At 37.9% G+C, this 11,965-nt stretch overlaps 1 protein-coding gene across 1 annotated transcript; it reads right to left on the bottom strand.

Moving 5' to 3' along the window:
• Nucleotides 1-1,525: 1,525 nt before the first annotated feature.
• Nucleotides 1,526-7,059, bottom strand: LOC115927723. The gene is made up of 3 exons (XM_030993942.1): nucleotides 6,384-7,059; nucleotides 5,278-5,967; nucleotides 1,526-1,617 (listed from the first exon to the last, which is right to left on the bottom strand). Exons 1-3 carry the CDS (start codon nucleotides 6,814-6,816, stop codon nucleotides 1,526-1,528), a joined length of 1,215 nt encoding a protein of 404 aa, XP_030849802.1. The 5' UTR covers nucleotides 6,817-7,059.
• Nucleotides 7,060-11,965: the final 4,906 nt, after the last annotated feature.

The raw sequence follows: 11,965 nt of genomic DNA, 5'->3' as shown, positions 1-11,965 counted from the left end.
GGTCATGTAATAATTTGCTTCTTGTTGTTATGTTTCAATACGGTGATAAGAAGAACCTGCTTTCAGTATCAAGGCTGAACATAATTAATACACATTATTCTCAACGTTTTGAAAAAGATGTCAAGGCGGATAATTTAAAAAAGATCTTAAAGAATCAAATAACTAAATCATCTTATCATTAATGATGTTAACCTAAGAAGAAAATGGTTTGACTTTTGACAGATGTAAATCGGTTCTATTATGTAATTTGTTATATACAAATGTTTAAAATTACTGCTTGTTCCCCCCCCCCCTCCCACTTCTTCATTTCTCTTTTAAATGATATAGGTTTTCTGGTCGCTAAACTCCGATGAACATGTATTGAATGTAAGTGTGCTCTAATTTTAAATATCCATACGCCTTATTTGTTTCCTAATATTTAAGAAAGCATTTCACACTTCCTACCGAATAGGGAGTTGGATTATCATAAATAATATTCTTTGAAATAATGAATTTAGTTTAGTTTGGTATGTATTCATATTTCACACTTGACGTTTTACATTGTCAGATTCCTTTATGCTAGAAATATAATTATATTGACAATACACAGGTATTCGCAATAAACATAAGTGCATAAAATGTATTAAATTACTTTGGTTTGCTTGTAGTTAGTTGTGAATTAAGAACTAATAAAAACATTAAAATGGGGATATTAAAGGACCTAAGGTAAACACATAGCTTGTTGGCTATAGGCCGCGTAGCATTTTAAAATTATAACTCTAAGAAAGTTGTGGAAAGGAACGAAGTACAGTTCAAAAAATGCATAAAGCAGGTATATCGTTTCCCAATTATAGTGTAGATCTTGCCTATTCTAAATTGAAAAAAGATAAAAAAATAATAATGAAATCAGCCAAACGTTTTAAATATAAGATTGTACCTAATAAATCAACTAAGATTGGAAACAGTTCTAGTTCTTAGTGCGTGTCGATCGATGAGATCAGATGATTAGGATTCTATGAAGTTTTTTTGTCAATGCCGTTCCCGGATTCCGTTTCTTTCCTCTCAAAACCTTGAACGATATGTTTCTTTAATGAAATTTATTACTACTTGTAGTTTTCTAATTACTCTATTATGTTCTTTCTGTATGTCATCATAGATTGACACGTTGAAGATCAATGACTGCCAGCTATCAACTGAGATAACCAAAACGTTGTGGTCTTGTCTCAGATCCTTCACCTCACTGAACCATCTCACCATCTCAGACTCCTCTCTCAGTTTCCCTCCATCTCCTCCTGACCTTCCACCAGTCACAAAGCTATCAGCCAAGAGAGTGACGTCACAAAGCTATGAAGGTCTGCTCTCATCGCTACCTGGCTTGAGAGATATCGATATCACTATCGATGATGCAGAGAGAGACATACCTCAGATCACGGCTGGTCTTCGTCGGACCGGAGGACAGCGGCTCAAAGACATTACGCTTACAACACTGAACTCATTCCGATCAGCGAAGAACCGTGTATCGAGAGAGACGATGAGAGGACTGGGTCTACTGATCAGAGAACAAACCAATAACCTGCAGCGGCTTCTGACCTATGTGAAGTGCACAGACGAGGAAGACTTGGTTTACCTCATCGAGTGCTGCAGACGGGTGAAGACGATGTCATACGTGTGGTAGGTTCTTGTTCAAATCGTGTATAAGATAGATTAAAATCCTACTAGATTATTCTATTCAGTTACTCTGCAGTAGTAAAGCATAACGATACGAATGCGTGAAGGGATGAACAGGTTGAAACTTAGGTGTAACTTCCAAGTTTTTGACTGACAGTTAGAATGGGTTTTGATTATCGCTCTCAACTGTTATTTTATAATTTTTAAGTAGCAATGAATAGAATTTGATTGCCTGTATTGAAAATCCAAAATTGTAATATGCAGTTGAATGTATTATTAATATTATGCACCGTCGGAAGCTAAATTAATGTAAGTCCATGTCCCGGGGTCCATGTTGACTTAAAATACAAATCATATCCTTATAAAACTAATTATTATTATTATTACTATTATAATTATTACGATTATCATTATTATCATTTTAACATTCTAGCCCATAATTCGACTTATAATTTTTGAACTTTCAAAGCTTAAACAATGCTAAACTAGAGTAAATTACTAGTTTTCGCACCCCCCCCCCCCCGCCGGAGGTTGATACATGATCTAAAATTAATTTCGATTTTAAATATCTTTGAATATTTTTTTTTTTAGGCTGAATCACTTTTGGCTTAAAACTGATGCTGGTGAGCTGTTTCATTGAATCAAATTCAAGCTAAAATCGATGTTGATAAATGTTAGGTTAAATGTAAAGGGCTCCGATCAAGGCTAGTCGATATTAGGTCAATCAACAACAAAAATTGCGTCGCTGAACTATTTCAAGAGAGGTCCTCAAAAAGTAAGTAAATTCAGTTTTTTCTTCTAAAATATTCATTCTGTTGATAACAACTTGTTATTTTGGCAGAAGGAAAGTATTCCTCTCAGTTTTAACCGAACGATATTTAAAATAAATATCAACTCATACTAGTAATAATAGGGTCTAACATTCCCCAACTGAGCTAAGAAAAAGATGGACGAATTGCACCGGTTCATGCATTTCCGTTCATATAAATTCATGCATGTCCATCTGTACTTGTCTAACGACGTTGAATATTTGGTTAGAACAGGTCCAAATTCATCAAGAAATATCGTTTATTCTTGCATTTGATAACAAAATAAGTCCACCAGGGCTCTAGGAGTCATCGTTGTGTATGGTTGCCGAATGCCGATACATTTAGTGGCAGTGCTTATTTTTGGAGATTTAGGCTAGTACTAGGCCTAGAGTCTAGTTAGATTCCAAATCTACTTTTTGTGCCGGTAGGCAGTGCGGTGGCCCTTCTTTTACGTTGATAAACAATTAACGAGATCATTGTTTTAACGTTAACATTTTATGAAATAAAACTGGTCTCCACAGTTTCAGACCCAAGACCAAGTTAGATCTTGATTACAAATATGCTCTTAGATCTAATCATTTAGTGTACATATATGTAGGGTAGATGTAGTCTCGACCTAGTCTCTACACTGCACCATTTGTGCAGGATTAACTTATGATATAGTCACATTACCCAAAAGTAGCCTGCTCGGCGACCGAGCTGCGAGTTTTTAACCAATTCTGCCCGGCGGCTGGCCGGCCACCGAGCGGCGCACAGTGGGCCAGAACCGCCTCAAAGTGTGCCAAAATTAATTTCTCATTGAAGAAGGTTAATGAAGTTCCTGGTTAAAGTTTATAAGGGGTTTTCAGACCCATAGAATTCGATGGGAGTATTTTCAAATACGTGTGACGTCATCAAAATACTGTTTTCTGATTGGACAAGGCAAATATGCATTGTAACACATAGACAGATTCATATTACACTGATTAGTGGAACTAATAAGGGGTTTCTGGACCTAAGAAACACAATACACCAGTTTACAGTTGTGTGCGCCATTTTAATTGGCGATTAAACAAAGCCAATGACCTAGAGGTCATGTATTTATGCGTAAATTAAGATTGCGCCCATGCAAATTATGATGATATCACTGCCTGCGCGCTGCGTTGTGCGCGCATATCATCATTTGCATGGGCGCAATCTTAATTTACGCATAAATACCAGAGGTCAGAGGTTATTGGCCCCGGAACAGGGCCAAATTGGCCCTGTTCCGGGGCCAATGACCCGAGGTCAACTGTCTGCTCATGCGCACTGATACAACTGTAAACTGGTGTATTGGAGCATTTTCAAATTTCTCTGACGTCATTAAAATACTGTTTTCTGATTGGACAAGGCAAATATTCATTGTAACGCATAGACATATTCATATTACACTGATTAGTGGAACTTATAAGGGGTTTCTGGACCTAAAAAACACAATTGGAGCATTTTCAAATTTCTCTGACGTCATTAAAATACTGTTTTCTGATTGGTCAAGGCAAATATTCATTGTAACGCATAGACAGATTCATATTACACTGATTAGTGGAACTTATAAGGGGTTTCTGGACCTAAGAAACACAATTGAAGCATTTTCAAATTTCTCTGACGTCATTAAAATACTGTTTTCTGATTGGTCAAGGCAAATATTCATTGTAACGCATAGACAGATTCATATTACACTGATTAGTGGAACTTATAAGGGGTTTCTGGACCTAAGAAACACAATTGGAGCATTTTCAAATTTCTCTCACGTCATTAAAATACAGTTTTCTGATTGGAAAAGGCCAACATGCATTGTAACACATAGACAGATTCATATGACACTGACTAGGGAAACTTTTCAGGGGTTTCTGGACCTAAGACGCACAATTGGAGCATTTTTAAATTTCTCTCCATAAAAGTGTCCGGCATAAACTATTTTTAGTCCACTATTTTCGTATTTACAAACTACTTGTTTTCTGTTTATTGTATCGTGTTTCCCTTTCCATATGAATTTAAAGAATGAGACATCGATTGATTTCAGAAGATGTTCAAGGGATTTGGAATATAATCAAATAAATGATTATGATTTAAAAATATGAAATACCCTTGAACGTTTTATAACGTTTTTGCCATATCTCTATGTATGGGTCCTTTTGCTTCTCATTACGAGTCACTGTCTGGAGAATCATTGTCTTGAATGACCCGAAAGTCTTTCAGCATCTCTTGGACTTCACGTGGCAGGGTTCTTGTGGTGACACGACATTTGCTCCTGCGACAATTGCTCCGGGCTTTATTTCGTCTAAGATGTAGGGTTAGGGTTAGGGTTTCAATAGGGTTTTATGTTAGGTTTAGGGTTATGTTTAGGGTAGGGTATAGTGTTGAATCCAGGGTTGAAGTTAGCCATTCGATTAGTGTATGAAATTTACAGCGGAGCAATTGTCGCCGGAGCAAATGTCATGGAAAAGACAGATGGCAACATCGCCTGTAACCATAAGACGGTGGAACACGTCACTCATATTGTCTACTCTTGATGTCTTTCTTGCAAATTTCCTTCTGTATACCTTGTTGTCCTTGTTTCTGGCTTCTTGAGCTTCTTCGCTCATCATCCCGATCGGTAGAACTGAACAAGCAAGAATGGTAGAGCCGTGAAGCAGCAGGACATGTACACTCACAGGCATTTTATACCATGGGTAGAGTTGTACATAGATTTCTGCTGTTCTGCGACAATAGTCTCCAAATCGTACTGGATTTAGAGAGGATTTGCAAGAAATTGCTACTAAGATCATGTGAATCCTATGTACTAAGTTCAAATCTAACCCGCAAATGTCAGCAAAGGTGTCCTCCTCTTGGAATGCTCTGAGTGCAGTGTTCCCATCGTTTGTATTTCCCGATCCTTGTTTCGGTTCATCTACTTTAAGACCCATTTCCTCTTTGAAGCGATCGTGTATTTTCTTCTTCTGAGCAGCGACGACAGCTTTGTCATTTTCAGTTGAAACACGCCACTTTTTAATCGTAATTCTGTAAGCAATGTGAATACACATCTCAAAACATCTGATCCATTTATGTAGAGGTGAGAGTCCAAAGCTATAAGCTTCCTCATTTGACGCGGAGGGAAGTTTCTCTATGTCATTGAACTGTTTGGGAGTAGCCCCACAGACATAGCATCGCAAAGATGACTTGGTTTCTGTCAGAGCATTCACGACTTTTTGATCTACCATGGTGAAGTGCAATTCATAGTTAATCTGTATGTTGTAGTTCCTATTTAGATCTGCTGCCAGCTCATAATCAATGTCCAAAGATACGTTCATAGGTTGCAATTTCTTGATTTCATCTTGAACAGATCTATACTCTTCCTGAGAGAGTTCAGTTGTTTCTTTCTTGAATTGAAGATGAATGGGTCGGCAAAATCTTGACGAAGAAGGAACCGGATTTTGCCACAAAATACTGTCTTTTACCTTCAATTGCAGCGGAACTAGAGTAGTGCAGAATATGCTGCTGTCATCCAAAGTACCTGCAGTAGAAAAATAAAATTATTATGTCAGAAATGCATAATCGTGTACAGCAAACATGAATTCAAAATTACTTTAAAATTTCATCAGAATGAAACTTAAAATGTTATACTCATACATCATGTACGTCCAAATGTATCTATATTATCCCAACATGGAGGCTTTGATTATTTATTTTATCAAAACATAAAATATCATTGCTCATAAGAAACATATATAATTATCAGGAAATAAATATTAATGGAAACCTAAGCTTGTTTAATTGTTGCAGCATTAAAACCATGTGTTTTTATTTTACTTAAGATATGTCCTTTTTTTATTTGTTTCATGAATCAGCTTTAATGATGATGTTGGTCTCTCTGATAAAAAAAGAATAAACGCATTTAGCTCTGTAGGGTGGAAAGGAGAAAACACGTACCTGCAGTAGACTTCTGTTTGTATTCACTGTGGCCTGATGAGCCGTCAAAGCCCCATTTGCACACCAATTCACAATTGAACTGTTCATCTTCTTCTAAATTTTCAATGACTTGCGTGATAGTGTCCTTCTGCTCCTGAATTATCCGAAGTGCAGTGTGGTCTAAGAGGCTTTGGAGGGGTACTTTCCCAGAGTCTTCCGTGACTGAGATGTCATTGGGATAACATTTTTCCTTAGCTTTCCTAATCTCGTTATACGGTGGATAAATATCAGCATTTTTACCTTTTGCAGCAAGTCTGGTTGTTTGGTATGCCTGTTTTGTCATTCCTGTTTCAACTAAAAGTGACAAAGCTTCTTCACTTGAGAATTTTAATGGTTCTTTCTTTTTTTCTGATATCAGTTTCCTTATTTTAGCTGGTCTTGATGGTGTTAGCATTGCGAATTTCAACACATATTTCAAACTTGAATTTTTCTTATACACGCATTGAGATGCCGCATATAGAAGTTCCTCTGGTTCCCTGTCTCCTAGAAGGTGGTGTGCTTTTCTTTTTTTAGAACGATCTGAGAGAGTGTCCCAATTCTTAGCTGGACGTCCCACATTGGATGCGCCCTGTGACGTGCCTGGCAAGTCTGAAGTTGGCTCTGTTTCTGTCCCGGTATCTGTGCTGTTTTGCTGTGCAAAAAAATGTTTCTACTTCAATATTGAATGTCAATGTCTGATTAAGCCAGTCCTCGTTTCCTTTCATGAAATATTCCTGGCGACGCCCACACTTGTTCCATTTCTCTCGCATACGATACAGAAAGCGTCCAATAGTCTTTGACAAACTCTTGAGAAGTTTTTGTGGGATGTTTGACTTGTTACCCACATTATGATATGCACATAATGCATCAATGGATGTTTTGGATGCCAGTTTGATGTCTGAAATGAAGCCAGCTGAATGCACAGCATGAAAAAGCTGTCTTCTTAATACCACCATCGTTTATTTCAATCCAAGTTCTCCTAGAATGATATCATATATGATTGCGAATTGCATCAACGTGTGAAAGCAATATACACTACGCTACACGCTCTACACTCACGTAACCGTTGCCATGGTTACGCGGACGAGCGTTGAATCGGTTGTGCGTAAACAATACAACATTTTACCGATTATGCCTAATAATAATCGATGGACGTGGGGAGGAAAAGCGCCTGCACATGCAGAGTCGCAAATTCTGGCAAAAAGAAATACCATACATGGAAAGCTTAGGTTTGGGCGGACATTTTAAGATTAACATCACTGCGGGAATCGGCCGGAATCCTAATTAATATGCTACTTTTATATACAAATTGCATTTTTCCCCTTTTTTGTGTGAAATTAAATGCTCATTTTTCCCAAATGAAACTTCCATAAATTTGGTCATTGTATTTTCTAATTGGGTTACCAATAGGCAAGAAGTGCACGCAGTATCAAGTTGATTGCTTTTCCCTTCATACATTCTCAACACCTAGTATAAAGTTACCTTTTTTATCATTTTTGGAGCAACATATAGATTTTCCCATGTTCGCAGGGGTATATGACACTTTTAAAACTCGCTAAATATTACAATATGGGTGGAAAAATATTCTTTAGAATGTTTTCTTCCCAAAGCGAATGAAAAAAATATAAAAATTCACATTCGCCAATTTTGAATTTTGGCACACTTTGAGGCGATTCTGGCCCACTGTGCGGCGGCCGCCCAGGCACCGCTCGTTGTTAGGGCATCGCTCGATCACCGCTGAAGTTTTAGCGCGGAGTTAAAATTTGGGCGGCGCCTGATCACTTTTCACTCGTCGCCCAAAATACGCTCGGTGCCTGGGCACCGACCTAATCGCTGGGCGATGCCTAATTCCAGCAGCGACCGAGCAGGCTACTGATCGGTCGATCGTTGCTCTGATTTGTGACCATAGCTTTAGATACGTTAGAATTTAGAGATTGTCCGTTTCTAGACTACTTACTAGATCCAGTCTACATCTAACAGTAACAAGTAATACATTTTAGACTAGATGAAGAATGTTATGAAGTCAGTAGTAGGCTCATTTATCGAGCTCTATATTTTGTTTGTCTTCATTTTGTTTGTCTTCATTTCATTTATCTTTCAGAGTCAGAGATGGAGTGGACCTGGACTCTTGAGTCATATCCAAGAAATAGACCTCTATAGTCTTCAACGTCTCTCATCCTACCTCTGCCCCGAGGAAAGGATTTGGATCTGCATAATGTAATCTGATTCAAGGTGTACTGCAAGATCCTACCATACTAAGTGGCCTTTCGATGTGATTATCTTAGCAAAGTTTGAACACCGACATTAAATAAGGGTGATTTTCTTTTTCTTCTTCATCTTCCAGACCTACATATAAATAAATTACTAACTTGTTGTTGAGTTTATAGTTTTGATATTCATTTATGATAAAGGGTTAAGATACCGGATATTGGGTTTCACATTAACAACCTGAAAATTCGGTGTTCTTAATTTAAGAGGAAGCCAACCATGACAGGTCAAAAACAAAGATAAATTACTAGATCAGCCAGATTTGTTATCAATATTGTACATAGAATAGGGCAGCAGTTAAAGTATAAAGATGTGATTGAACAAACTCTAATGAGCGTACAGCATGATGTAAGCTGCTTTTTGTTTGTTATATACCTTTTAAGGCATCTCTTTTCCTTCTATTCCCCAGAGGGTAACTTTAATCAATCTTTGTACAATAGGGTTTGGTTCAGGATCAGAGTATCCAAGATTAAGATTAGACTGTTGTAGAGTCAGATTACAAATGAATGCTCAAATTCAAGATCAACACATTCAATATCGAGATTTTAAAGAAATGTTTGGGATCAAAATCAAAATCAAGATGAGTACAAAATGTGTATTATACAAAAATGGTTCCAAATTCCATAGTCCAATTTATACAATTATCACATTTTCTAAAACTTTCAATGTGGTTAATGGCATAGCGGTTTGACCCAAATGCATTAAAATTACAAAATAATAGAATCACTGATGAAAATGTACTTTTGTTCAGTTGAACACATTAGATTAGGTAAAGTGACAACTATTTTTCTAAGAAATATATTTGCTCTCTTTATGGTACATGTTTATCTCTATTTTAAATCTTAGATTGGAAAGTAAAGAGCTGTGCCATCTACATGAACTGCAAACTCATGGCATCTGGACTTGTATACCTAAGGTCTAGTCCATCTCTTCAAGTTGAAAAGGTAAGCGGTATCAGTTAACATAATCAATCTTATTAGTATGTTTTGGTGCCTGTGATCATTACCATGCCCCTACAGCAATCAATAATAAAGAACTTTTTTTAAAGTAAGTACATCTCTCATAGTCCTTGTTATCCGATCTATTGTATAAAACATAAACAAATGGTTATGATAAAAAAAAGTGGTCAAAAGCCTACAAATGAATTATTTATTATCTTTTCTTTGCTTAACTTAAACTGCTTTCGTATCAATATTTGTAAAGAATATTCTTTATCATTCTACTTTATTTATTTTTCAATCAAAGAAATTGACATGACCAGAAATACAACAGTTGTAGAAAGATTGAACAATTAAACTCGTAGTTATTAATTGTTTTATTACATAACTTTCTATTCCAAATTCTAGACTGCAAAGCCTGAATCCCCTGCAACATTATGCTTCATATGGAACATCAGCCAGCCTACAGATACAAGCTCCCTTTCCAGCTCTAAGCAAGAGGGGCCACAATGCTAAACAGTTTGTGGACTTGTCGCTTATTTCATCTACGACTTCCATTGATACAGATTTTCAGATTAATTCATCTGAAGGTATTAAAAATGCTTCAGTCAGGGTACCATGGGTTTGCCATCAGTTTGCCATGAGTATGAGATTATTGGTTTGATAAGAATTCATCAAGTAAGGTCTAAAGGAACTAAGATTTTCAATGATACTTCCAAGAATTCTATTATTTTAAAAAGAATGTCAGAATCTTGCAAAAGAAAGAGCAAAATACTAGTTATAGGATAAAGGATAAAACTAAAGTCATTATCCATATTAAGTTAGCGCTGCTATTTCAGCCTGCACTTTTGAGAAATATCTTATTAAGGGTTGTTGCTGATTTTAAAATCTATGATTCTGTCATGGAGGTTTACTGTTCTTAAACTTACATTACATAGACAAATCCGTTCATGGTGATGAATCTTAAAATATCAAATTGGAAATTTCAAAGAGGCAAATTAATCTGAGCACTAGTGGATACATTTGAGGGCCTATTTGGAACTCTCCCTAGAGGTTTTGTTGGCATGACCATGTGTTAAGCGTTGGTCACATCCCACCGTGCGTGTTTTTAGTCCGTACGGTTTTTGGGGAGGCCACGGCCGCCACGTTTTTTCTGAAAACGTAGGGAGGGAGTGGCAAAGGCAGGGAGGGAGTACCGGCAACGCGCGTCACACGCACTGTGTAAGTACGTGGCCCGCACGCCACGCCTGGCCGTGAACGGTTGCGTGCATCGTACGTTGCGCACGTGGTAAGTGCTTACAACGTGCTTACAACGTACGGTCTCCGTGCGGTTGCCGCATTATCGTACGGAGGCCGTACTTACAAGTGCTGCTCACGTACGGTGTCCGTACTCACTCGTATGTTGTAGGTGCGTGCACGTGCGATGAACTCGGTGTATATATAGGACGACATTCCGATGTTCTCCAGAAGTCCCAGCTGTTGCTGCCTCAAGATGCCGCCCATTCCACCGAAGAGACTAAATACTGCATAAATCAGAGCGAATAACGTGTGTTGTAAGTGCTTACTCGGTACGGTCCACGTGAGTTCTGCGTGCTCATTGGATAGCTGAACTGGGGAAGTGGCGAGTAAGCACGGACCACGCACTTATCACGTGCGCCTTTAAAAGACGCACAGAGTCAGTGCGTTGTGCGCTCGTTGGCAGTACTGGGCACGCACGTCACACGCACTGGGGGTGAATCGGTAGTCCGAACGCAGCCCGAACGCAGCGAAAGTTCCTCGTGCCCTAAAAGTGCTACGGTGTGTCTGCGTGCTCCCAAATCCGTACGGAGGCGGTACTCATCACGTACGGATATCCACATTTTGCCCACGTTTTTGCACGTAGACAGCACGCACTTGCAAGTACGGCGGGATGTGACCACCGCATTAATGATTACTTGTTGATGCCTCAATTTAATATTTTCATCATTTGCCTAAGAACAGCATAAAAATAAACAACTGAATAAAGTTTTTGCAGTGAAAACAGTTTGGCAGGAAATGATATCAACTCGGATTTATATTGTCCTTAAAAATGTTCAAATCTGATAGAGAAAATTATAATTAACTTAAACTGGTGTATCATGAAAACACATTTTCACAAACTGCATGACCTCACATGAGAATGTGTATATGCCTTAAATTAACAACCATATAGGTAAGACCAATCTTTAGCACTAATGTTATTCCTTTAATCTCCATCAAATTACACCGAGTAGACAGTGACATTTATTAGCTGCAATGGCTTACAACTGGCTGTATGTCATGAAAGGAATTTTTTCCAGGCGAGAAGGGAAATGTACTACTCAAAGGAAATGTACTACT

This window comes from Strongylocentrotus purpuratus, unplaced genomic scaffold (genome assembly GCF_000002235.5).
Source record: "Strongylocentrotus purpuratus isolate Spur 01 unplaced genomic scaffold, Spur_5.0 spur5_scaffold_20, whole genome shotgun sequence".
Classification (NCBI taxonomy): Eukaryota; Metazoa; Echinodermata; class Echinoidea; order Camarodonta; family Strongylocentrotidae; genus Strongylocentrotus; species Strongylocentrotus purpuratus.
This window is presented reverse-complemented; position numbering and strand designations above follow the sequence as displayed.

Coding starts and splice junctions, on each gene's coding strand:
- LOC115927723 (XM_030993942.1), bottom strand. CDS start 6,816: ATGCTAACACCATCAAGACCAGCTAAAATAAGGAAACTGATATCAGAA. Junction 5,968..6,383: donor CAAACAGAAGTCTACTGCAG/GTACGTGTTTTC, acceptor TTTCTACTGCAG/GTACTTTGGATGACAGCAGC. Junction 1,618..5,277: donor GGACACCTTTGCTGACATTT/GCGGGTTAGATT, acceptor ACCCGTCTGCAG/CACTCGATGAGGTAAACCAA.